Source organism: Saccostrea cucullata, unplaced genomic scaffold (genome assembly GCF_032062105.1).
Source record: "Saccostrea cucullata isolate Sc308-1 unplaced genomic scaffold, CSIRO_AGI_Scuc_v1 ctg7427, whole genome shotgun sequence".
NCBI classification, from domain to species: Eukaryota; Metazoa; Mollusca; class Bivalvia; order Ostreida; family Ostreidae; genus Saccostrea; species Saccostrea cuccullata.
The window spans coordinates 1-27,271 of record NW_026927322.1 but is presented as its reverse complement, the minus strand read 5'-3'; the positions used below and the strand labels follow the sequence as shown (position 1 = coordinate 27,271).

Below are 27,271 nucleotides of genomic sequence, written 5' to 3'. Positions count from 1 at the left end.
TTGGTGTGTAAATTCATATTCCATACTTTGTCCTTAAAGTCACTAAGTTCGTCTTTTCGTATCGATAAATCAGAGGATCGCCCACTTAGTTCTTTGAGGAACATTCAAAAGTTAGTATTATACCCAAACAGTGAGAAAAATACCCCTTTTCTATAAAAAAAATCATAATTCTAAATCTGTCCATCTCCTTTTTTTTATATGAAAATATGAGGATTTACTAACAGTACATAAATCTGGTCTGAACGCTTAGCAAATTAACTGTTCCTTGCGTGTGTAGATTTACTTATATGTAAATTTGCACACATAAGCAAATTTTCGTTGTATGAATGGGGTATATGAAAAATCAGTAGTAAAATGTTTTGTACTTCTTGTTCTGAAATGCAGTTTAAAGAACATCTTCATCAATTAGTACTGGTTTACATGAAATGTGATTATAACATGACCCCTCCATCTCCTTCACCAGCTTTACAACGGGATCAACTCGCCAGTTTAGATTGTGACTTTGCTTAATGAGGGCAAACAATAATCATTTCAATTAGGTATGACCAGGACAAATTGTCAATTGCTTCCAAACTACTTTTAGGGGTCCAGTGTCCAACACCCATGCCTCCTCTGAATGGAGAAATACTGAGCAACAAGCAGTTGTTTTATTATGAAGATGAAATAAATGTGGAGTGTGACCATGGCTACTACCCAGATCCTCAGAGGACAACACTGAAATGTGGGGTAGAACAAGGCGTTGGGAAGTGGTCAACAGAAATGACTAATTGTACAAGTACGTTTGCTGTTTTAATTATTGTTTAACGTCCCTCTCGATAATTTTTCACCCATATGGAGACGCTCAATATGAAGAGTTATAAATATTTGAACTATGTTCAGCACTCAGGACCATTTAGCACCTACTGTGGCACGGGATCTCGGTTTATACTGTCTTATCCCCAGGGCCGGTCTCCATGTCCCACAATGGGATTCGAACCCGCGACATAAGGAACAACTCCTTACTTGCTATAACCACTGCACCACGCGGGCGATTGTAAAAGTTTGTAAAAAAATAAAATTAAGGTCAAGATCTAGTAAATGACTTTAGGCTGATTTTGTGGTGCTAGATCCATTATGACGTCATAATCAATTTCAACTTTCTTTTTCCCGTACTTCACGGCTTTAGCAGAATTATAAAGAAAAGGGGTATTTTCATGACATTCAATTTAAAATCATACGAAAAGTAATCCGGATACTTATATTGAATGTGATATTATTTTAAAGAAGAGGCCATGGACATACAAATTACGGTTTTCTGAGAGACTGTAGGCAATCTGGATACATTTCCTTTGTCGAATATGAAAAAAACTCCCATATTCATGTTTGGTTTTCTTAATTTTTCATTGAAAATGACAGTTTAAAATATGGGTTTTCATCTTATTTACCTACAAATTATGACCCGAAACACCTTATTTGACCAAGCTTAAGTTATAAAGCATCATTAAAGGAATTTGTTTCTCAAATTTTATAAATCTGTAGGCATCTTTCATTTACTAGATCTTGACCTTAAGATATTTATAATAAAGAGCAGATAATACAAAAAAATGAAAAAAATATATTGATTAGATTGATTACCTGTATAAGAGTTTAAATGATCTGATATGATGCAGGATACCATTAAACCCCCAACAATTTGCTGCATAATGGATTATGATTATCCAGTGACTGTCTTAAACGACTGAGCCAATTTGGAATAACGCTTATAATATACTTAAGGGGGATGTACAAGCCATATTTGATCAAGTCTGGTGTAAAATATGAAATACCAAGAATGCGCTTAATACTTTACCAAACTAGCCCAAAGTTACTCAAAATGCTAATGCACTCATTACCTACTGTTAGAGACCAAATTTAGTAAAGAATTAAGTTTATTTTGTTTTAATTAGGAGGAAATTAATCATGATAGAACTGCGCAGCTACAGCATTCACCAGATGAAAAATGCATTGAAAATGCTGTCAGTTCGATTCATTGATAATATATGGCTACAACCATTTGTTTCGCTTTTTTTCTTCCCATTATCCACAATTCTTGAAAATTTGATTTTTCATATGAGGGTCTTCCTGAAGCCATATGTTTATTTCCGCCGCCATTCCTCTATCACACAGAGTTCAAATAACATTGATTATACAATAAATACAACCATAACGACACCAAGACAAGAAATTTCTAAGTAATTATCCTTAGGTTATATAACTAACTACTTTTATTTATTGCATGGCATCGTCTATTTAATGAAAAAATGCAATTTTAACCCAACTCAAGCAATCTGTTAATTGCTCGAGTTTCCTTGTGAAATATCATTCCACAGAGCACGTGGTTGGCATGTGCATATCTACTGTGGATAGATGCGTTTATTACCATGATTATATTTAATTTTTCATGGAACAAATCTTGATAATTTGTTGGTTTCTTTAAAACTCAAGAAAAATGATTGACTGATTGTATATTGTTTAACGTACCTTTCGAGAATTTTTCACTCATATGGAGACGTCACCGTATGCCGGTGAAGGGCTTCAAATTTTGACTTTTACTCGGCACTCAGGGCCATTGAGCAGTGAGGGATCTTTATCGTGCCAACGCCTGCCGCTGACACGGGGCCTCGGTTTTTAAGGTCTCATCCGAAGGACCCGCAACTTTCACTTCAAAGTGCCGAGCGTATGGCGAAGGAACAGTTGCTACCTATTTTAACGACTATGTCAGTCGCGGCCGAGATACGAACTCACGACCTCCCAATCACGGAGCGAGCGCTTTACCGACTGAGCTACCGTGAACGATAAAACTCAAGAAAAAAGATTTTAAAAAAATGTATTTACGGCGGGTCTTTTTTCTGTGGCGATATAAGTTATTTTCAAATGGGACTCTGGAAGAAGGATACTTAGCTTTTAATTTGAAAATGTTTAACAATATGCGGTGCATGGAAAACAAATTGTAATTACATGTATTACATTCAAAAAGTTGGTACATATGTCTATTTTATTTAGCAGTTAGATAGAAAAAATAGTCAGTTATAGGACTTCCTTCAGGCACTTTAGATAAATAGCTAGATTGTTTGCGATGACGCACACATTGTATGGAGTAATGTTCGGACATAAAAAAATTATGTCTCATTATGTTGACAAAGTTGTAAGCTCTCACTAACGTACGAAGTTTGATAAAATATATTGAATTGTTTCTTTGAAATTAGAAGACGCACAATGTTTGCAAAGACAGTCCATTGCATATGCTGTGTTTACCTTCGGAAAAAAGAGTGAGATGCTAGCGCCACCCTTCCATCCCCCCCCCCCCCCCCCCCCCCCCCCCGAAAATCCTATGTTTGTTTTTCAAAATAGTGCCAAACCTTCAGAAATTTTGCATTATTAGGTACCGGGTATGTGATTGAACATGTACTAGCCTTATACTGTTAAGACCACTTTTTATTAAAATATTTGGCTGCCTCTCTCCCGACCTACTGCCTTTTTTTTTTACATCCCATTACACGATATTTTATTATTATTATTTTTTTTTGTCAACAATTTAATCTGTTTGAATTTGAAGGAATTTTTTTCTCACCTATAATACGGACCTAATAATTTTTCCCTGAGTTGGGAGGACCACCAAACGTCATTTTAAAGATGGACTAAAATATTTAATTATGTTGATTGTTTTCTTTAATTACTGTGTAAAATTGTAATTTTGACAATATGGACAAATAGAAAAAAAGTTTTTTTTAAGTAAATCTCCCAACCCACTTTTAATGATTTTATTCCTTTTCAAATGGTGCTCCGATGTGATTAAAATTGTAAATGTTTATTTAATACAGTATACTACAACAAGGTCATTCATATCGATTTAATGTGTCTGATTTTCTTTGTATTTCATTGGTGATAATTAAGATTTTGATAGATAAAATAAGTTATCTGTGGCAGACTTACATACTCTTAATTTTTAACTTTAAGATTTTTTTTATATCAATACATTGACTATTAAACAACTGTTCGATGATAATATACTAATAACTTTAAGCCACACTATGACACATTTCCTCTTTTAAAAGTGTTCATATTATTTGAAACATTTTGCAACAAGAATTTCTCTTCTACATTTTAAGATTATAATGTACCTCCATATTTAAAAGGTCTGGAAAACAAAATTTTGTGCTTAAAATAGACCACGTGCTGCTATCAATGAATTACTTTCATGGTTCTTTACACTCATTTTGAAGACAACAGTACCCTGTTTTGAACTTGAAATTACAATTTAAAGGTGCAAAATTTAGACATTTTCTCAACAAATAATTGTAGAAAAAACATTAATGCACACTTTGCGTATTTTTTTTAAACTTTTTTAAAGCTCTGCTGAATTCTGTAGCTGCGCAGTTCTAAGGAGCATATAAAAATCATTTTTCTGCAAGAGTGTAGATTAAATATCCACAACATGCATTCAGATATGCATATTAATTGTATCTTAATCATAAGGACTTAAAATTTGATCAAAATATAATGAATTTTAGCCATTTGAAGAAATGTTTACATTTTGTTCTTACTGCACTAAAGGTGGCCGGACATCCCCTTAAGGGCGGTGCGCAGTGGAATGATATGAACGAGTAAAGTCGAACTATAAACACAACAGATTTTTCCGATTTGATGGAAAGGGGTTAAAATCGCGTTTTTTCATTAATAAGACGATGCGATGTTACAAATTAACGTAGTAAGTTATATAACCTAAAAATTATTACTTAATTATTTCTTGTCTTGATGTTGCTATGGTCGCATTTATTCTAAAATCAATTTCATTTGAACTCTGTGTGACAAAGGAATGGCGGACGCAATTAACATTTGACCTCAGGTTCCAAGACCCCATTATGAAAAAAACAAAATTTCAAGAATTATGGATGATGACAAGACAAAAAGCAAAACAAATGGTTGTAGCCATATTATCAATGAACCGAACTGACAGCATTTTTAATGCATTTTTCATTTCGTGAATGCTGTAGCTGTTCAGTTCTAATATGATATATTTTCTACTACTATTTAAAGCAAAATAAACTTAATTCTTTAATAATTTTGATCTCTAATAGTAGGTAATGAGTGCATTAGCATTTTGAGTAACTTTGGGCTAGTTTGGTAAAGTATTAAGCGCATTCTAGGTATTTCTTATTTTACACCAGACTAGATCCAATATGGCTTGTACATCCCCCTTAAAAATATCATGCAGTGTGGGTTCGAAATAGAAAGTTTCATTATGTATGATACCATTAAGCTATGGCCCTTTTCGGTTTATGAATTAATTAGTCTTGTCAGGTCGCAAAGCCAAAATGAGTGCTTAGTTGATATACTTTCTCTGATATTTGTTTTTTATCACTGGGCATTTACAATGTACGATAATGTACACACATTTTACTTTCTCATAGCATAAAAAGCAAGATGGTGACTGGTGACTGTCAAGTTCATTCAAATGCTTGTGTCAATTTGCTTGTTATAGGTACATATATTATCTACCTTTGGACCATTCTCATATGTATTTTACCCATAGTTTCTAGAGGAAAAAAGGAAAAAGAACACTGAACCCTTGAAACAAGTTCCAACCTGGATGCATAGCAGCAATTGAAGATTTGTATCCTGCAATTTATAGCTCTAGTTTGTAATTCTTTACTGAAAAAAGAAACTGAAGAAAGTCAGCTATTTGAGGTTCAGATGCTTGCAAGGGATCAATACTTTCTTCCTTGGACCACTCAAAATACAGTCTGAGTCTTATTATTTGTTTTGTTTGTGCTGTTTCGTCTTCAAGCTGATGCTCTTTTAGACACTGATCTAGAAAACACCTTCTAAATGTACTGTTTGCGGATAATTTCCATGATATCAGCTTTAACATTTCTATGTTTTCTAAAAACCTGCCTCCTCGCTGGCTTATCAAGTTGTGCAGCATTGGAAGCCTTACTGGGTAACCCTTGAAACATGTTTATTATTTCAAGGCTAAGGTTAAAATATAAATATGTATAAAATCCTTGTCAGAAAATATGTATAGCATGTTATTTCTCGTACATTACTTTACCCATAGATCGCACATAGGGAAAGGGTCAAAATATGCTGAGTCTGTGTTCAATTCTATTCACTTCTAGGTCTGTGATATTTATGCTTTACCAATAAAATGCCTTTGCGGTAAAAAGAACTAACTCAAAAGAAAAGGTGGCAGGTAATCTTATTTTTGGTATATTAACTCTCCCTACCTTCTACAAGATATTCATAATATAGGGTATGTAGTAACCTTGACTTTTACCTAATAGATAAGGGTAAAAATCAAACATTGTTTTACTATCTTTCCTTTCCTCTTGGTTTCATTTTGTTCTCATATCCAACCAAAAAAAATCTTCCTTTGCAGCGTGTTTATTTCTATTTTCCTTTTACAGAGGGCACCTGTATGACCCCAGGTCTTACTTCTGATCCTAATTACAACAGAATCTTTCCAAATGAAAGTACAAGAGTGGATTTTGGATCTTTAATTATTATTGAATGCAGATATGGAACAAAGTACAGGAATCTCTCCCTGTATTGTGGAGAAAATGGGCTATCAACATACAGACTTTTTGGAGATACTTTGAGATGTCCAGGTCAGAAAAAGACTTTATGTTAGTGTTGTTATGATAAAGTGCAAAGCGAGTAATATTTATTCAAATCACATTGTTTGTCTTCTTTAGCGGATTATAAAAAAGCGTAAACTGACCCAATCCATAATATACTCGATAATTTGGCCAAGAATTAGAGTCATTCCTTATAATTAAATTTTAAAATAATTAAACAACTGGGAGTGTAAAATTGTGTTGTTTTATGAGTTCAAATTTACCGCGCAATAATACAACCGTAGTAACGGAAGTGATGGGAAGCGAGGGGAGGTAAAAACTGATACATAGATCTAGCAGCCATGATGCTTGTTTACACGAGGTAAGATCGAGCTACTGTTTGAAGTTAAAGGTACATTCATTAAATCTGGAATTTTCCATGAATCCCAAGGACTGGAAATGAGGGGATTGATGGATACAGATGATTCAGCTGGTTGTCAAGGGGGTGTGTCCCCATACCAAACCAGATTATACAAAATGTTATGAGTTTCTTTTTGGAAATCAACCAATGAGAGGAAAGAATAAAAACAAAATTAAATTATTACTGAAAAACTTTTAATTTAATGTAGGGTTTTTTTTCACTTACCCATCCAAGTAATAGTACATGTAGTATATATTATGGCTCTCTGGGTATAAAGGGCTCTCGATTGTTTAGAGTTTGAGCCAATAGTGAAGGGTTTAATTCCAATTTGAATTTCTTATTTTCCTTATATTCATTTCTCCCATACCTCTAAAGAAAATATTGTTGGATATTTGATATCTTAACCTGCTATTCATATTCCTTTTTATCTAAGAAGAAATGTACAAAGTCATGTAAGATCATAAAACAACCAGAAAATCATTATTTTAAGTATGGGGGTTTCGAAATTTCCCCAAAATGTGACTATTTTTCTATTCTTAATAGCCCCGGCCACAATCTCAAAAAGTAGTGAGAGAGCTTTGGAATCATTTGAATGTATATATACATGAACAAACGATATAAACTGCTATTAAATGTATTATTTCTGGGTGGATCACTTTTTAAGTGAAAAAAAAGAATTCTTTGTGAACTTGCTTTACAAAAAAATACAAAAAGATGTTTTTATTTTGTTATCTCAAAGAATATAGCCTAAATCAGGCATCTCACGGGTGCATAGGCCAGGTGTAGCGAGTGTCTAAAATAAAAATTTTTCTTGACTCACACTTTACTTGCAGTGGTTTGCTGTAGGTTTAAAATGACAAATGACTAAATGAAATTTTATTTGTTGCCTCTTGTAGAATTTAAAAGATGAGCCTTGTTATTATTCATGTACACAACTTATCGTCAACTGATATATTAGTACCTAAAATAATATATCAAAAATTCTCAGAACAAAGTTCACATCCTCTATCAAAGCTTGATTAATTTGAAATTAAATATCATGATAGCCAGATGAAATGTATCAGTTAAACAGTTTTTAGCTCAACAAAGCTAAAGGCTCGAGTGAACTTTTCTGATCGAAATTGTCAGTGGTGTGTGCTTTTAACCATACAAGTGGGGAATTAAAGTTTTAAATGTGAATACATCTGCATGAAAAAAAAATCTTTAAAAAATTTCTTAAGAAAAGTAGAATATTTTATAAGTCATAATTATTTTGAAGCATCCTTAGATAATGTTGATTCAATTTTTTTCAAACCCGTAACCGTAGGGTGGGGAAACGTTTTTGAAAATCCCACTTCAAGAACTGCAAAACAACAGTTGGTCAAATTTATATGGAAGCATTATCAGATACTGCAGATTCAAGTTTTAATCATCACACTTAGGGGTAGGGTTAATTTTACATTTTTATACCCCCGCTCCGAAGGAGAGGGGGGTATACTGTTTTACCCTTGTGTGTCTGTCTGTCTGTAACAAATTTTTGTCGCAGTTTTCTCAGCAACTACTCATCGTAGATGCTTGAAATTTTAACACAATCTTCTCTGAGGCATGCCATACGGTAGGATACATTTTTGTACAAATCGGATGTCAACTTGCTGTGTGTCTGTCCGTTTCATACATAAAAAAATACCGTCGCAGTTTTCTCAGCAACTACTCGTTGCAGAAGCTTGTAATTGTAATACAATCTTCTCTGAGGCATGTTATATGTTGGTATACATTTTTGTTCAAATCGGATGTCAACTTCTGGTTTGTCTGTGCGTCTGTTCGTTTCATTCATAACAAATTTTCGTCGCAGTTTTCTCAGCAACTACTCAATGCAGATGCTTCAAATTTTAACACTATACCCTCTGAGGCATGCAATATGGTGGGATACATTTTTGTTCAAATCCTATGTCAACTTCCTGTTTGTCAGTGTGTCTGCCTGTTTCAAACATAAACATTTTTCTCAGTTTTCTCAGTAACTACTCGTCGCAGATGCTTGAAATTTTAGTTCACTCTTTGTTGAGACATGTTATATAGTGGGATTCATTTTGATGTGAATATGATGTCAACTTCATATTTTTCTGTGCATCTGCCCGTAATTGAACTTGTACATATATATATATTAACATGTAAGTGTTTATTCACATCAGAGCGGGGGTATTACTAGTGAGCATTGGCTCACAGATTTCTTGTTATTTTAACATAGGATGTGCAGGAAAAAAAATCCAAACTATGGAACAGAAGGATAATAGTGTCTCAGAGAGGCACTATGACCTGTATGATTCTCGTTTAAGTTAGCTCTTCTTTTCAGAGACCAGGAGAACTTATGTGATAGTAAGGTGTGCATTGTCCTTCCATCTGTTCTACATTTTTTTTAAATGCTACGTTAATAAATGTTTTGGTGTAATAACACTAAGATTTAGTACACAAATACATTTACAAGAATGCATAAATCTTTTTTTTTATTTCATCAAAGAGTGCAACCCTGATTATTCAAAATTGGAATTACATATGATTTTTTTTTCAATATGCTACTTCGACCGTTTTTTCCGCTTTCAATAAAAATTAGTACACAAGTATATTATACTCGTATATTAAGATGCATAATTCTCTTTTTAACTTACTGAAAATAGAATTTTTCAGAAAAATTCCTTTACTTGTTTTGACTTGGTATATAAACAGACTATCTAATTTGCATAGTTCTTTTATTCGTTTGGTTTTTGATTTTGAAAAACGATGTGGCCATTTGCAAAGTTTCTAAAAATTATATTTTCTTTGAAATTAATTCGAAATGCTTTTTCTCGTTCAAATTGAGTCACTTTAAGCTATCATCTTCCTTTAGATTTTTATGCCTCCGTAAACGAAGTTTCGGGGTATATAGTTTTTGTCGTGTCCGTCTGTCTGTCTTTCTGTCTCTGCCTCTCTGTCTTTCTGTTTGTCTGTTTGTCCGCAAAAATTTTAACCTTGCCCATAACTTTTGGTTTGAACATATTTTATTGTAATATAATTACAAAGGGATTGAGCACAAGTACTGTATACTTATAACGCCCTCTCGTATACATGTAAATTACACATTGATATTGTCACATTTAAACATGCTATATGAAGGATTCAGAATTTGTGTATTCCTTGTGACAAGACCTTTCTTTGGGTACCACCAAAATGACCTTTTGACCTTGGACTTTGACCCACTTAAACACAAAAATTTTTAATTTTCACTTATAACTTTATAACTTTTGAACGGTAGATACTAGGACTTTTATACTTTACATATATATTCTTTATGACAGGACCTTTAATTGGATAACACCAACCTTGACCTTGTGACCGTGATCTTGGAGATCTACATACTAATGAAAAAACTTTAATCTTGGCAATAACTTTTGAGCGGTTAGGGATAGAGCTTTCATACTTTACATATGTTATCCTTGTAAGAAGACGCTTCATTGGATACTAAGAACTTTGACCCTTTGACCTTGACCTTGTAGTTTGACCTACTTTTAAAAAACAAACATTGACAATATCTTTTAAAGGATAAGTACTTGTACTTTTTATACTTTACATATGTATTCTTTATGGAAAGACCTTTCATTTGATACCAATAACTTTGACCTTCTAACCTTGACCTTTGAGATTTCCGGACTTATGAAAAACTTTAACTCTTTCAATAAACTTTAGAGCTAGATCTTCCATACTGCATCAATGTATCCTTTGTGACAAGTCCTTTTATTGGATACCAATAACCTTGACTTTTTGACCTTGGCCTTATAGATTTCAGGACTTATAAAAAAGTATTAACCTTGGCAATAACTTTTCAAGACTAAGGGCTTGGGCTTTCATACTGTACATATATAAGTCTTGTGACAAGACCTTTCGTTCAATACCAATAACCTTGACCTTCTGACCTTGATCTTGGAGCTTAATTTACTTTTAAAATCTTTTAACCATGGCCAGAACTTTTGGTAAGGGCTAAGGCTTCCATACTTCACACATGTGTTTTTGGTGGAAATATTACCTTTCATTGGATACCAATAATATTGACCTTCTGACCTTGATCTTGAAGATTTCTGTACTTTTGAAAAAACTTAAGCCTGGCCATAATTGGGAACAGGTGGTAATAAGGCTTTCATGTTTCACAATTATATTTCCAGTTAGAAGACCCTACTTTGGGTACCAATATATTAAATTTGCATTTAAGAAAAGTTTAATCTTCACTATGTTGCCACACGGGGGCATCGGTGTTTCACAAACACATCTTGTTTATTTATAAAATGATTGTTACAAGGAATACGTGTACTTCACAAAACTAATATTTATCTATTTCTTTTTGAACAGTAATTGAATGTGGGATGCCAGAGCAAGTTCCAGGTGCTGATGCATACAGCTACTCTGATTCACTTTTTGGCAGTTCATTTAATTTTAGCTGTCAGAATGGTTCAACCCTCAGTGGAAAGTCAGTAGATGGGGACTACATTGTAAGATGTCAGGAAAACAGACAGTGGGGCTTTGGGAATCTCACATGTACAGGTAGTTTGTTGTTGAAAAGGATTTAATGCCGATTTTTTAGGTCACCTGAGTCGCTCAGATAACATATTACTACATGTATCTGTTTTTGTCCACCATCATGCATGAATAATACACTATGACTATTTTCAGTTTCCTCTATCTAACCACTGAATTTCAATAAATTTAAGCATATTGCTTCGGTAAATGTGTACCGAACAAGTGAATTTCATAGTCTCTGTCCCCAGAGTCAAGGAGAAGTGACTAAAACCATAAAAATAAGAACTTTTTTTGACAGTCTTTTTCTTTACTCCTAGATATCAAGCAAATCAAAGTGTCAAAATTTTGAAATTAATGGTCTTAATTAGGGACCTATGTCCGAAAAGTCCTTGTGTGAAATTTTCAAAACTTTGACATTTCTTTCATGACCACTTGCTCTTAATGTCTAGGTATAAAAAATAATACCTCCATATGCTTATGCAAAAAGCAAAAAATAGATTATTTTCAAACATTATTGTTTTTCCCAAATATGCCCTTAAAATAATCAAAAATGTCAAATCACATTCAAAATCAACAGGTATTTAAATTATTTGACTTGTATCTTTTAAATGAAAGCAGAATCATTATAATTCATCTAGCATGAAAAATTATGATGGCGCACAATGTAAGTGTTCCCCATTTTTCTTGTCGTATTTTTTACAATTCCGACATGCATAAAAGGTAATATCTTAAAAATTTTTGTGTGAAAATACTGTAATTCATATTTTCTGAAAGAAATAAATTATCCCTTTATTTTAATAAAGAAAAAAGTATACCTTTATGATAAAATAAATGATAAATATAAAGTTTTGTTATATTTTCGCACTCTTGTGTCGTGAATATTGACCTTTCTGCACTAAAACAAAGGTAAGTTAGCACTGGCAAACATCTGGATATAAAACTATTTTGCGGAAAACGAGTATTTTGTTTTGATTAGTAACAATATACACTTATTTAATCTTTTCTTTTTGATTCCAATCATTGCACCCCCACCCCACGCCTCTTCCCCGTGAACAACCAACACCTATAAGAATTAATCTAGGATTGACTTTATACAATTAAATCTAAATGTACTACCTGGTAATCAATAAGCACGGAAGACCTTATAGCGATTCTATTGTTTCTTATTAAGGTCTTCCGTCTTCACGGAAGACCTTCTAGTGATTCTACTGTTTCTTCTTATTATTATTATTATTATTATTTTTTTCCCCAAAATTTTGTGCAGGCGATTTCTCGAAAACTATTCAGTGGTTTTCAATGAAACTTTCAGGAATTATGCGTCATTATATGAAGTTGTGGCATGACAAGGAAAATTTGGAATACTCACCTTCGATTCCAAGATATTGACAGTTTTCTGATTTTAAAACGGATTTTTGTTCCCCCTTTTTTTCAAAAATGGCTTAAGATATTAACTGGAGACTTATTAGAGATGATAGATAATCACTTCTAGATTTGCGGAATTACCTTTTTGTGCGTCGTTACTACTTCCGGTTGCTATCAGAAGCGAAATTAAAAAGTCCGTATTTTCTAACTTTTTTGTTTTTCAATATTTTTTATTTATTTTTGGAATGCTAATAGAAACCTTTCTTTTAATGCTTAGTGTATCATTTGTTTGAATATTGATAAATCCTAACTCTAGATATTAACATTTAAAAATCTGAAGCGGGTCCAAAATGGCGGCTGTCTCTGTCATTTCCGACATTTCGCAATTCAGGGTTTACGAAGTCAGCCGAGCGTTTGCTTGAATGAAAGTAACATAGGATAAATGAAATGTAAAGGAATACTTGGATTCTCACGTCGTTGTTACGTTATAATTCTGTGTCAAACTATGGTTTAATCCTTGTCGTCAGAAACGTCTTCTATAATTGGTTTTGGCTGGTTCTCAAAGTAGAAAAAGAAAAGACTAAATGTGCAAATGAAATACGATACCTAGTATCTTTTGTTTCGGAAAATTAGATTTTAAATCATAGGTATAAGTAATAGTTTTTAAGAAACAATATGGATGTACATAGTAAGTATTAAACGTAACCACTGTTTTGCTCATGCAGACTTGTGTCATATTCAACTAATAGAATAGAAAAAAAATAAGAAAATCACTTTTCAAAAGATCGTTGAACGGAGTTCAATTATTAACATTCTTGTCTCAAAGATCTGATTTAAATTATTGAACATAAATGTTATCTGATTACCTGACTGTAGTAGGCATGCTTTTATCAATATGTTCTTAGTGGGGATGAAAAAAAAAAGGTAAAAAGTTTACCAGATTCATTGATTTAGTATTATTTATCTATATACGATATGGAATGTGTAAATATGCTAAATATACTTTCTTAACCTTGAAATTTAAGCTATAAGAACGTTCTTGTTTCATTTCCATCGAAACTATCGCACCTATTTAATGGAACATTCCAAAGAAAAAGCGCGAAGATTTACTCGTGGTGTTTGACACAAAATTATGAATAGTGACCTGCCTTTCATTATTCGAAAACAAATGTACTGTTGCAGAAGTATATACAAGTACATTTAGAGCTTTGGTTCTTAAAGAGTAATAGTAAGCGGTTTGGATTTTCATGCTAACGACCCGGGTTCAATGCCCTTTGTTTTCATAACAAGTTTTATCACTTTTTTCAGCTCAATTTTGCGGGGGGGGGGGGTTCAGAATCGGACGGAAGACCTCTCGTTGCTCGCAACGAGTTTCTTTTCTAGTTATTATTATTATTTTTCTGACCATCTAATTTTGTGCACGCGATTTCTCGAAGACTACTCGGTGAATTTTCACGAAATTCTCAGAAACAATATGTTGTGATCTGAAGTTATTTTATCCGAGAGATTTTTTGGAAAGTCGCTTCCGGTGCCAAGTTACAGACCTTTTCCTGAATTTAAAATGACATTTTGTCCGTGGTTAATCCCAAGAATGGTAAAAGATATTAATGTGAAACTTTTAGGGATTATAGATCGTGATATTCACTATTTAGGACGCGACCTTTCGTTCGTCGTCAGTACTTCCTGTTGTTTCCAGATGAAAATATAAAAATTTAAATTTTCTAACTTTTTTATTTTTCAATATTTTTGAATTATTTTAAAATGTTTAATAGAAACCCTTCTAATTAGGCTTAATGTATAATTTGTTTATAAATTGATAAATTCAAACTCTAGATATTAACATTTGAAAATTCGATGCGTATCCAAAATGGCGTCTGTCTCTGTCAACTCCGACATTTAGCGCGTAGGGGGTTATGGAGTCAGCTGAGCGTTTGGTTGAACGAAACTAAGATAAGGATAAATGAAATGTGAAAAGGTACTTTAATTGTCACGTCATAGTTACGTTACAATTCTGTTTTAACTAAAGTTTTAATGCGAGATCTTCTCAAATTGGTTTTATCTGGTTCTCAAAGTAGAAAAAGACGAGACTACATGTACAAATGAAATACTATATATACAACCTTTTGTTTTGCATTATGAAACAACAGATCTTGAATCACGATTAATATACATGTAAGCATAAGTTTATCAAAAAACAATATATTCAATGAGTATGAAACGCGGCCACTGTTTTCCTATGCAAACTAATAGAAAAGAATAAAATAAGTAAACCATTTTTTCAAAAGATCGTTTAATGAAGTTAATGTAAACATTTGTTTTCTAATAGATCTAATTCAAGATATTAAACATAAATGGTATCTTAATTCTTGACCGTCGTTGGGAGAAGCACGTTTTGCAGTTTCAGATTTTTAATGAATGTGTAACTCAATGGGAAATTAAAATATGTTGAAGAATCATAGCCATATTCCACTGCTTTTCTATTACTTGCGTATAAACGATATGTTTTATGTCTCGTACATTGAACGTTTTAAATGACTTTTAAAACTCACAATTTAAGCTATAAGAATGTTCTTATTTTAATCTGATTAAAGTTATCACACCTTTTTAATACAACTTTCCAAAGAAGGCGTGAAGATTTATACGTGACGTTTGGCGCGAAATTATGAATAGCGACCAGCCTTTCACAATTTCAAGACAGATATACTGTTGCAGAAATATATAAAAATAAATTAAGAAAGTAGTCCCAATATAGTTAAGGTAAGCGCGTTGGAAACACTTGCTGGTAACCCTGGTTCAATCACCCATCTGTATGAATTTTTCAAATTACTATTTCAGCTCGATTTTACAGGTTTTTTTCAGAATCGGACGGAAGACCTCTCGTTGCTCGCAACGAGATCGTTTCTAGTTTTTCTTATAGTTATATGGAGAAAATAAAATTTATGGTGGTGAACATAAAATTACACATATATTCCTGATTTAAGCCGCTTTCTTTGCTGAATTTCATCTTATCTTTTTGCGCTTATCTCAGCATATTATCGAGGTATTTTTTCACAATTGAAATTGCTATGAACTGTCAAACCAGGAAGAGATTTCTAATTTTAACAATCTCCATTTATAAAATAAAATTGCTACTGATGATGTATAAATTTTCTTCTTGTAAATTAAGCCTATATCACAGTTGCAAAAGTCAACAGGTAAAATAAACGTCGCTATTGTGACGTCACATAACGCTGCTTTGACGTAGAACGGCATAGGTCCCCTCTTAAGTTTATTGATTAGGGAGTTAGAATGGGACACTATTTATCATAAAGTGAAAATGCAAAAACTCTTTAAGAATTTGGGAAAGAACATTTTTTGATCTCTTGACGTTTGGGTTTGACTGCATTTAAGAAACTTTTATCTTCGCCGTAAGCTGCCATACGGGGGCATCAGTGTTTCACAAACACATCGATTTACGTCCCAAATCATCACACTAAATGATTTAATTTTGCATAGGATGTGTAGGGAAAAATCCAGTGATATATGGAACAATTATCTTAAGTTTCCGTTCATTTTCTTCGCAGAGGTTGCACACCTGAAATGAATTTTGATAAACAGATTTATCATAAGAATATCTAGGTCAAGTACTGCTTTGGGTACGATCGAGCAAACCCTAAAATGTATGTCCGAAGGGGTTGGGTATAACTTGTGCATACAATTTTGTTCAGGGGCAGCTACTAAATTTCGTAACAATTTCTATGAAAAAAAATCTTTATTATTTTTCAAAACTATCAGTCACAAATAATCTGACTAGTACGCAAACATCTATTTCTGATTATGAATGTGAAATTTGCTCAGTTGAACAAATGGTCCCAATAAAGTCAAATCCAATACCTGCATGCCAGGACTGTCCATCTGTCTTTCAATTGACCAACCTTGAACCCATATCCTACATGTTTTGAAATTTCTGCCACTGTTCAAGAAGTGGGCTTTGGTTACAATTTGTGGGCAAAGTTTTACACAGTAATTTTTATGTACAAGCATAATTGAAACTTCTGAAATTGTGTTCCTTATAACCAGTGAAGAGAATAATTACTTCCTGGCTTATGGGCCTTATGTTTTGCTATGTTATTTACTTGTTTTATCTGTGTTGATATTGCCTGTATATTTTCTATTTTACCAAGTAAACTGAAAATTGACATGCATAATCTTTGAAAGTGTTTTAACAGTTGGACGATGCACAGACCCTGGTACACCAGGGGGTGCTGTACAGGTAGTGAGGAGTTATGAGGTTGGGGAGCTCCTCAGGTTTAGATGTACACGTCAGGGATATGAACCCGTTCCTTCTACTCCTCTTCTCTGTGTAGAGCAGGGGAGCAAAAACGCCACTTGGAATTCCTCTGACTTACCTCTTTGCACAGGTGGGAAATTTGTAATACATACATGTAAGGCAACACGCAAATAATTCTCTTTATACAATGAACAAAGAATTCAAAGTTAAACTTTACGATCACCTTAATCACGAAAACGCTGTTCCGTAAGTAAACGAAGTAGGTGGATCCATTTTTATAAACCTTGAATTTAAGATAAGTAAGATTAGTTTTAAGGTGTGTCACTCGTGTAATTTTATTTAAAGTATATTTTGAAAAAGTACTCATATAGTATAACTAAATATCGCAGAGAACAGAGGTCAGTGTGCATCTTACTGAGCTACGGTACGATTAAGTTGACCTTTTTGCACTTAAATTTTGTCTCTTTAGCTAATTACTTTAACCTTTATCATTTTTTATTAAATGTAACCATATCAATCAATAAATCATATTTTATGTAAAAATAGCTTGAATGATACTCATCATTGCAAATTAATGTGCGAAAATTATTGTTTGACCTTTTTGCACTGAAAAATTAACATATTTTGGGGTATTAAAAATCTAAATAGGCATATTGTGTCAAGCTTTTTACAACTTAAGTGATGATCAGTCACAAGTATCGAGTAGTTTAAAATAGTGAAAGAAAAAAAAATGAAGTATTGGTCAAAATATGCGATTTTCAGGCAAAGAACAATGAAAATTTCATCTTGATTAATTTAACAAATCTTCATTTCTCGGCAAAGTTTATTGAGGGAAGTTGTGAAATTTGTTAAAAAAATATGAATTGAGACCTAAATTAAATATTCCTTGCATATCATAACGGAAAATATTCTCCGAGAAAAAGTATGTTAGGCTAAAGATCCCAGATATTAAATTAAATAAATGTGCAGAATTGCAGAATTTTCTGCTAAATATCTTCCACCACAAGAAATAGTCATTCATAAATCTTGCTTCTTTGTGGATTTGTGAGCAGTTTTTTTTCATTGAACGTTGAACAATTTACATATGTTATAAAAATTGAAATAGAATAAATAGTTTTGAAGTAAGAGGTTCTGCCTGAACTTTTTTAAAAAGCTGACGAGTGACATATCTTAAGCAGAAAATTTTAACGAATACCGTATATGCCCCAGTAACTGACTAAAACCTTTTGATGTAATAGTCTGTTAGATCGAACGATATTTAAGTCTTCAGATATTTGTTGATATCCGTTTACAAATATAGATAAATTATATAAAAAATAATCAGTACTGGTAAATAATTGAAATTTTTTTTTTAAAAATATTTGAATCTCTTTTTTTGAATACAGATGTTACACCACCAGAGTTTAAAAACTGTCCCAAGACATATTACATTGACAGTATGGAGACTGTAAGCTTTGTTACCCCAACTGTCACTGATAACTCTGGACTGGTGAAGAATGTGACTGTGGATCCTTCCAATTTCAAAAGTGGTACAGTGGTGTCTCGGGATTTAAATGTCACCTACACAGCAGTAGATAATGGAGGGAATACTGCAAGATGTACGATCTCATTCATCATTAAAGGTAAATAAGTGAATTATAAATTGAGTCATTAATGAATAGCTGAATCAAAAAGCTGTGAAGATTTCTTTGTGAGGAAAACGTTTCTTTTTTAGCATTGAGTTTTTTTTAAATCAAAAGTTTTCCTTTGTCGTAAATTTTTCACATTTCATTTTCTTCACCAGAACCCTTCGACTAATTTCAATCTTTGGGTCAAATTATTCTTGGGTAAAGGAAATTTAAATGTTTTCAAATGAAGGACAACTCCCATTCCCTAGGGTAGTTAACTCAGAAATAGTTAAAATTGGGAATCTTTTTAAAATCATCTTCCCATGAACCACTAGGCCAAAAAAAGTATTTGAAATCGTATTGACATAGTGTAGATTTAAATTTGTTCAAGGCATGATCCTCTAGGGGTAAGATGGAGCAACAACAGGAAAGTAAAGTTTTAGGTTCACTTAATAGCACATATTTTTATGGATTTAATCCCATCCCTCTGGTACCATGAGAGGGAGACGTACTAGGGCTGTTCAAGAAATAATGTCCTCGGTGGTCGGAAAGAAGCAAAAATAAAGAAAACGCTTTTCAATGATTTAATCTTAATGATGTAACTTGATTGGCATATCTTATGGTCTTCTAGACTAGTTCCTTTCTTTTGAAAGGTGTTTTTTTCTAGTTTGGAAAATGAAACAAGTCAAAAGACGAAATATCTGGCGAATATTGTTAATGTGAAAAAAATTAACTCTCTGTTTATCCCCTTCACTCTTCAGGGCGTGCGGGTTTGGATGCTGTCAAGAGTTCATGTAGTGAATTCCCGATTCTGTTTCCTTCCCCTCATTAACCTTTCGATTTTTTTGCATAAAAATTGCTTTCTAGACTCCCCGAATTAAACTGCCTCCCCGAATACGAATTTGAACAAGACCACTAATATTTAAGAAAATTGCATCTAAATCTGTCTTTGAGCTCTTGCAATTCTTTGCTCTTATCAGATTTGTCAAGTACACCTTATTGTAAATTTTGTTTCGAGTGTTTTGAGCAATATATTCAAGTTTCGTTATCTGTTTGAATTTCAGACAAACTTGAATAACTACAATAACATATTTTAAAATAATTGTTTAGATATTCTTACACGCTGTCGTTTTCACTCATTTTAAAAACATAGGGTTACCTTTGAGTATTAATATAAGCTTTTTTCTGTCAAACGTTTCTTTAAAACTACGTGAATTACTCTCGATATGATGACTATCAAATTTGCTGTATGTCTTAAAGTCAATCATACATCATCAATGATTATTTGTTAAAATTTGGCAAACAGTTCATTAATTGTTATAATATTTTGTTAGCAAGGACGGTACCCATTTTTGATGCCCATTATATTTGTTTTAATCATAGAAATTCACCTGCTCATTTGTCTATAAAATAGAAATTGGTTGCTGTAAATTTCACATATTTCAGTGAATATTTCTTTGGGATTCTTAACGAGTTTAATTAATGACGCATTTAATTTCACTCTAGTTTATTGATTCTTTACCATTCATTTTTAATGCAGTGTCTCGAATAGCCCTTGTTTTCCAGATTCTCACAATGAAACTATGTGTTATAGATTCATTAAAGATTAAATAATGCGAGAAAGTCAAGCTTAATGTCATATGTTACCGGTATCTGTATTGTATGTCATACAATTCAAGATTATTTATTGAATAGCCCTCTTAGAATTTACAATTTTTCTACCCTTTACCCAAATAGATTTGTTGAATTGATAAATTAAATGTTATTACATGCACGATGATGAATTACTGAATGACTTATAGATAACCCTTAAAGTCAAGTGTATTTATAATATTTTATTGCACGATGTAAATTAAAATATATACATGTACATGCAGCAAGTAAATATTAGTTATATATTAATATAAGGCTATATCTATTCCCTCTTATTCAAATTTGACCACACTTAAAATAATAAAAATAATAAATGAAATGTGATTATTTTGTGAACAGGTTTCTTTAAAACTGCCTTTGATGTTTGCCAATTAAATACGTCCTGTTCTAATGAATGTATCTGTTGTCAATCTGGTAAATAGCTTCAATTCACTGCACTTTATGATGACAAGCTTTTTTATTTTATTAATCTTATCTTATAAAGTATTACATCTCATTGTTTTACACATTCAATAGTAAAATTCTCTTTTAACCTTGGACTTTCAGTAAGACGTGGTATTCTTGACGTTACAAAATTAGCGTCTGAAATTTACACAGCCTTTCATTCACTGTTGAAAAGGACATTCCGGCGAATGTCAACGAGTGTATCAATGATCCAATGATAACGTTTCGTACGGCAGAGAGGCGGGGCTTAATTCGTCTCATCGTTGTCAGAAACAATTTAAAATTGCTGATATTAATAATTTCTCAACCAATGAGAATCTATTCATTCCCATTTCAGAGACGTTAACACTGTACTGAAAGTCCAAGGTCAACCGAGAATCGTACTAATTCTAAAGAATTCAGATGACAAAAAATTACAGTTATAAATCATAATATATAAATTATGAATTATAATATGATGTCAAACAATGATTGAATTATTGTTTCCATTTCAATTTTTTTGTGACAAATTGCACTTTGCAAGGAAAACCTGGCAGTTTTGTTGTTGCTGATGACAAATCAGAGCTTACAGGAAAGAAACCTCTGGAGTTATGTAAAGAAGAATGTCTCCAAGATGTCCAATGCAAAGCTTTATTTCATACCAATGGTTTCTGCTACATAATTAAACAAGATGCTTTTCCAGAGCTCTACACAATTGATACCTCTCAGTTATTCTACAAAATTGGTAAGTACAAAATCATTAATAGGACATTCATGTTTTATAAACCACTTTCACGTACCAGTGAAAAAAAAAAATGATACGATTTTATCACTAATTTGTAACATAAATTAAGAAATAAAACCCATATTTTCATCAATATTGCAGGATAACCTCCCCGGTCTCAAAATGTTGTTTGAAAATATTGGTTGATTGATTATATATTTTTAACGTCCTTCACCAGAATTTTTCACTCATTATGTATACGCCATCACTTGCCGGTGGAGAGCTGCAATTTTTGTCCGATACTCGGCACTCAGGGCCAGAGAGGGATCTTTTCGTGCCAGCACCTACTGCGACACGGGGCCTCGGTCTCATCCGAAGGACCGGTCTCCACGTCCAACTGTGGGATTCGAACCCGCGATATAAGGATTGACTCCTTACTTCGAGACTCTAGGGTAGACCCTCTAACCATTGCACCACGCGAGCAACTTGTTTGAAAGATACAAGCCGAGGCTTTTATATTTAAAACATTTCGAGATGGAGTAGGTTATCCTGCATCATTCACGACAACAAGGACTTTTCGTGAATGTGTTGTTTGAAATATAAAAGCCTTGACTAAGGCCTCGGCTTTTATCTTTCAAACAACATTTCGAGACCGAGAAGGTTATTCTGCATCAATTACGACAACAAGGTCTTTTTTCTCAAGTTTCAAGTTTTTATTTAAGACAAAGACCCCAACTATTCCACTAAGCAGCTCTAAAATACGACTGATCATTTCCCTTGAGAGAAACGAATTAGGTCATCATGATGCGATTTTGCTGTTCCGTCTAGCACCAGAGTGCTAATTTGTTTACCTGTGAAAAGAATGCAGATGATTTGTGCTTTCGTCACATTAAAATTAGCCTTTTGTCAATTATAAATCTGTAGCTTTTATAGATAAATCTTTTCGAATATAAAATAACAAAATCAATTTCCAAATTAACCACTTAATTACTAAAATCACAGAGCTTAAATGTGGCGTAGGGAGGTCCATGAAACAGCCCGCTTATCTTTATAAACCGACGTTCATTAGCTACTTTCTGCAATATCCAGTATTTAAATTGCAAAAGACGACACATCGATGTGGTCTAAATATGTATTCCATTTGTAAGTCAAATGTACATTTCAACTGCACAGGTTTGATGGGTGTTTCTTAACTGATAATGTTTTGATGACGTTCGTGATAACTGCACAGGTTTGATGGGTGTTTCTTAACTGATAATGTTTTGATGACGTTCGTGATTTATTATCTAGAATAATGTCCGTGGCATTTCTTTGATCTCGACAATAATCGTAGTAGAATACCAGAAACAAGTTACCTTTCTCAAGTAAAATATCCAAATCATAGACAGATCTCATTCTCTTTTTTTAATTTCAAGCTAACATTGTGTATTTACAATACGTCGTCGATATATCTAAATGTAGAAGTGAAAACCACAGCACGTGTTTTCTTTTTGGCGTATAATATTCTGGACAAATTCTGCCTCATATGAATACAAAACAAGAAAACATTGATTTAACCATCAATTGTCGCCCGGGAAATAAATAAAGTAAACAATGGAAAGGAGTCTTGATCATCAAACCGCCTCGATATGTGTGAAAAATGCATGCGTCTAAGTGATGGAGACGATAGTCGAGAATATTTTGAAAAATAGTCGGATGAAAATCGAAAAAAAAATACCTTTTTAAACTTTATCAATTCCTCAAGTAAATGTTGGATGCATAAAATATAATTACCGAAACCAGACACATGCATCACCTATATTTAAAATGTATTTCACTTTAAGGATGTAAAACACGAACTGTGTGAAGTACGTTTTTATGCGATAAGTAAAATTCGATGTTCTAAAAAAAGGGACCTGTTGTTTTTGGTGAGTAAATTATACGCATCTTTATGTACTAAATATGAAAAAGATATATATTTTACTGATTCACTTTATGGAAGAAAATATAACATGTATCTCGAAATTTATGAAGGGAAGAACATTCTGATTAACAACTTTTTTCATGTTTAGAAAACCTTTAATTCTAAATAACTTCTCCCACCTCAATCTCCATACACCAACACTTAAACTTATATGTATAGAGCAGCCCGGTCCTCCGGGCTGCAGTTATGTGCTCTTAAATACTGAAACTGATTGTAATGTGTATTTGAGTTCTTTACGCTTACTTTTTTAAAACGATAAAGTGACAAACAATTTTTCTCAATCACTAATTAGATTCATATTATTTATTAAGTATCCCAGCCTTGGGTATAAATCACGAAAGAATCAAAAATACAACAAGCTTATTACAGCTAAGGTAAACCTAACTTCTTATAAAATAGATACACAAGTACCAAGGACAGGTCGGCTCTATTTGGGCCCCTAACACTGGCACCCGTGATCTTTTTGACAAATTGTCAGACCTTTGGCTTTGCTTGCCAAACTATATCATACAATTGAACAGCTTCGGCTTTATTCGGGCCGCTAATCAATTGTATGAGTCCAGAAGTTAAAACTAGAAATCTTCGCTGTAACAGAAATGACACTGTCTTTCAGCGTCTCCTACTTTTATACTACCGAGGCAGTCTATTATAAAGGGATGTCAGGTTATTCCATTATGATTCAAATTAGGGTCATTAAAACGTTTGAAGTAATGGATCAAAACATCACACTGATGAACCATTCGGTTCATGTGAACCTGGACCACATTTGCAACTCTGTTCTGCAGCATATTATATAATAAAGAGGGTGTGTGTGTATAGAGCATTTATTACAAATGCCACATGAGATTACAGAAATTTAGAATTTCAGAATGCAGCAGAAGATGGGGCCCAAAAAATATCCCACACCTTAAGAAAGAAAACTAGTACATATATTTTCTGAAATATTTTTAGGGTAAAATTTGTAAACCACATTTTCGGAGCCCAAAGTTATTTTGAAAAGGATAAGACTAATAGTCGTTACTAGAGGGCGCTTAACTATAAAACACGGAAAATCCTTTCGGGACCCATGAATTCACACAAAATAGTGAATAATAAAAAAAATTTGTACGCATTTAGATCACATAAATTCCTTTATTTACATAAATACACTTATGTGATGAACAATTCGGTTCATGTGGACCTGAAGCACATTTGAAGCTCTGTTCTGCAGCATATTAAATAATAAAGAGTGTGTGTGCGTATGTGTATAAAGCATTTATTACAAATGGCAAGTTTAATATGTTGTTAAACATCCCTCTCGAGAATTTTTCCCTCATATGGAGACGCCTTGGTACCTCTGAAGGAAATATTGATTACAGCTTTAAACAAGGTTATTTAACCTAATAATGACTAAGGCGAGCATCGTGTCTCATTGACCAGTTCATTGACTTTGTAGTGACAAACTGCAATATGCAAGGAAAACCTGGCAGTTTTGTTGTTGCTGGTGATAAATCAGAGCTTACAGGAAAGAAAAGTCTAGATTTATGTAAAGAAGAATGTCTTGGAGATGGACAATGCAAAGCTTTATATCATACCAGAGGGTTCTGCTATATCATTAGACAAGATGCTACTCCAGAGCCCTACACAATTGATACCGCTTCATACTTCTATAAAAGCTGTATGTCCAGATATCGTAAGTACGAGTAAACAGTGTATATTATACAATTATTGACTTAAAGAGTCAGAAAACGTTCATTTGTGAATAATTGCAGTTTTAAAAGACCGCCAATAACGTTTAACGTTACACATATAAAATTCTTTTATTTTTTGTGTTATTATTGCCTAGCTGAGCATTTCTTCGTTTTCATGATTATTTAAATTTGTATTTCTGATCTTTTTATTGTGTAGGGATCGTCAATCCCGCCATGGATAATAAAATAGATATAATAACTAGGGCCGAGCTCGTCGCAAATCAACGAGTATGTCGTCCGTCTGATTTCCAATAGCACTGCTTTTAAAGTGGGCAAATAAAAATAACATATTCATTAAAAGGAAAACCCCTTAGCCAAAATAATGTCGATCTAAATTTATTACTTTTTCATGAAATCTATGATGATTTTTGAGAAATAGAATAATTTAGACGACTTATAATTTGACGGAAAGTGACCTAATTGACAGAAATTTTGGTGGGAAGTCTGGTGTAAAGTAAATAGATTTGCAAAAATAATTCGTTTGGTTACTTCCGGTTTTACCGGAAAATACGATCAGATGTCCTCTCTGACATGTATAACTCAAATTTAATGCAGAAAATTGAAAATAAGTAATCTTGGAATAGTTGTTTGGCCAGAAGGGATATCATTCGACGCATTTTAAAGATCTCATTAGCTTCTACGAACTTGTTATTTTGAACAACTTTGCTCGTTTGATATATCAGAAAATCTCAATAATTTTCAAAATATCGGGGAAAACCTTAGGTCCCTAATTTTAGGGACCAGTCTCTTACCGTTGATGTCTTAATTTTGAAAGATCGTGACATTGTTTTTCTTCAAAATATATATTAAAGATAATGTAGAAAAACTGTTTGAAAATATGTAATTCCCGATAGGACTTTTATCAGACCATAGCCAGCGTCAACGCACGGAACGTTGCTCTATCATTGCTGGAAATGTTATGTTTGTCTAGATGGTCGTGAGTTCAAATTTCGGCCGCGATTGACCTAAGTCGGTAAATATGGGTGGCAACTGTTCCTTCAACATGCACTCTGCATTTTGAAGTGAAAGTTTCGGATCCTTCAGATGTGACCTTAAAAACCGAGGTTCTAAATCTCACGGTGGACGTTGGCACGATAAAGAGCTGTCAATATTTAAAAGCCGTATAAAATACAAGCAATAAATTAATCAAATTGCTATCTCTTTCTAAACCAAAAATTATCAAAGTTAACTAGTTTACAAAAGTTCACCATAGTAAATACTTTGATTCACTATGAACCTATTTTAAGATTTAGAGCCTTATTATTTCGTAAACATATAAATTGTCATTATTTGTTAAAATATATAAATATTCAAGAATGTGGCCTTTTCTTGCATAAAAAATTAATCATTTTCTTATTTTCAAATATAGATTCTGTAGCTTGTAACTCAACACTAAAAAACTGTAGCAATCAGAGTCAGTGTGTTTTCCAGAACCATGAAGCAGTATGTGTTTGTGATGAAGGTAATGTATATATACTAATTTCAACTTTTTATTCACTCAAGTGTTATCCTGTTTCATGTATCATTGTTTGTCATCCATTAACATTTTAACATTTTCAGCTTTTTTTCTCTGGAATACCGAGTATACCCGATAGACCGGACGTATTTCATAGCGGTCCGGATTTATTTCTTTAATTTCTTTAAAGTCCTATAATATTTCAAAATTTATAATAGATCATAATTCATATTTTAAAATATCCCTGCTGTATTATTTTTCTTTGATTATTCTTTATCAAGTATAGTTACGCCATATTGAGAGAACGAAACAATGTACGATTTACTGATTGTCGTAATTAATTAGCCTAATTAATTCGTTCAATTATGTAAATCGCACTACACCCGAGCATACCCGATAGACCGGACGTATTTCTTAGCGGTCCGGATTTCTTTCTTTAACTATAGTGTTCTTAAAAATTTCCAATTCAACATGTAACTAAGTTTGTAAATATATAGTGTTTAGTAGTTTAGTAGTAGTGCTAGTTGCTTTTGTTTTTCTTTTACCTTTGTTCTTATGACCTTTTA

The 27,271-nt window shown here is 33.0% G+C and overlaps 1 protein-coding gene across 1 annotated transcript; it reads left to right on the top strand.

Annotated features, from left to right (window-relative positions):
• Positions 1-438: 438 nt before the first annotated feature.
• Positions 439-26,711, top strand: LOC134274057 (sushi, von Willebrand factor type A, EGF and pentraxin domain-containing protein 1-like; the record flags this gene model as incomplete). The annotated part of the gene is made up of 9 exons (XM_062756296.1): positions 439-496; positions 584-775; positions 6,426-6,626; positions 11,350-11,541; positions 17,088-17,279; positions 18,535-18,771; positions 21,377-21,577; positions 24,955-25,191; positions 26,619-26,711. Coding segments are annotated over exons 1-9 (1,603 nt in total), but the record flags the coding sequence as incomplete, so codon positions are not given.
• Positions 26,712-27,271: the final 560 nt, after the last annotated feature.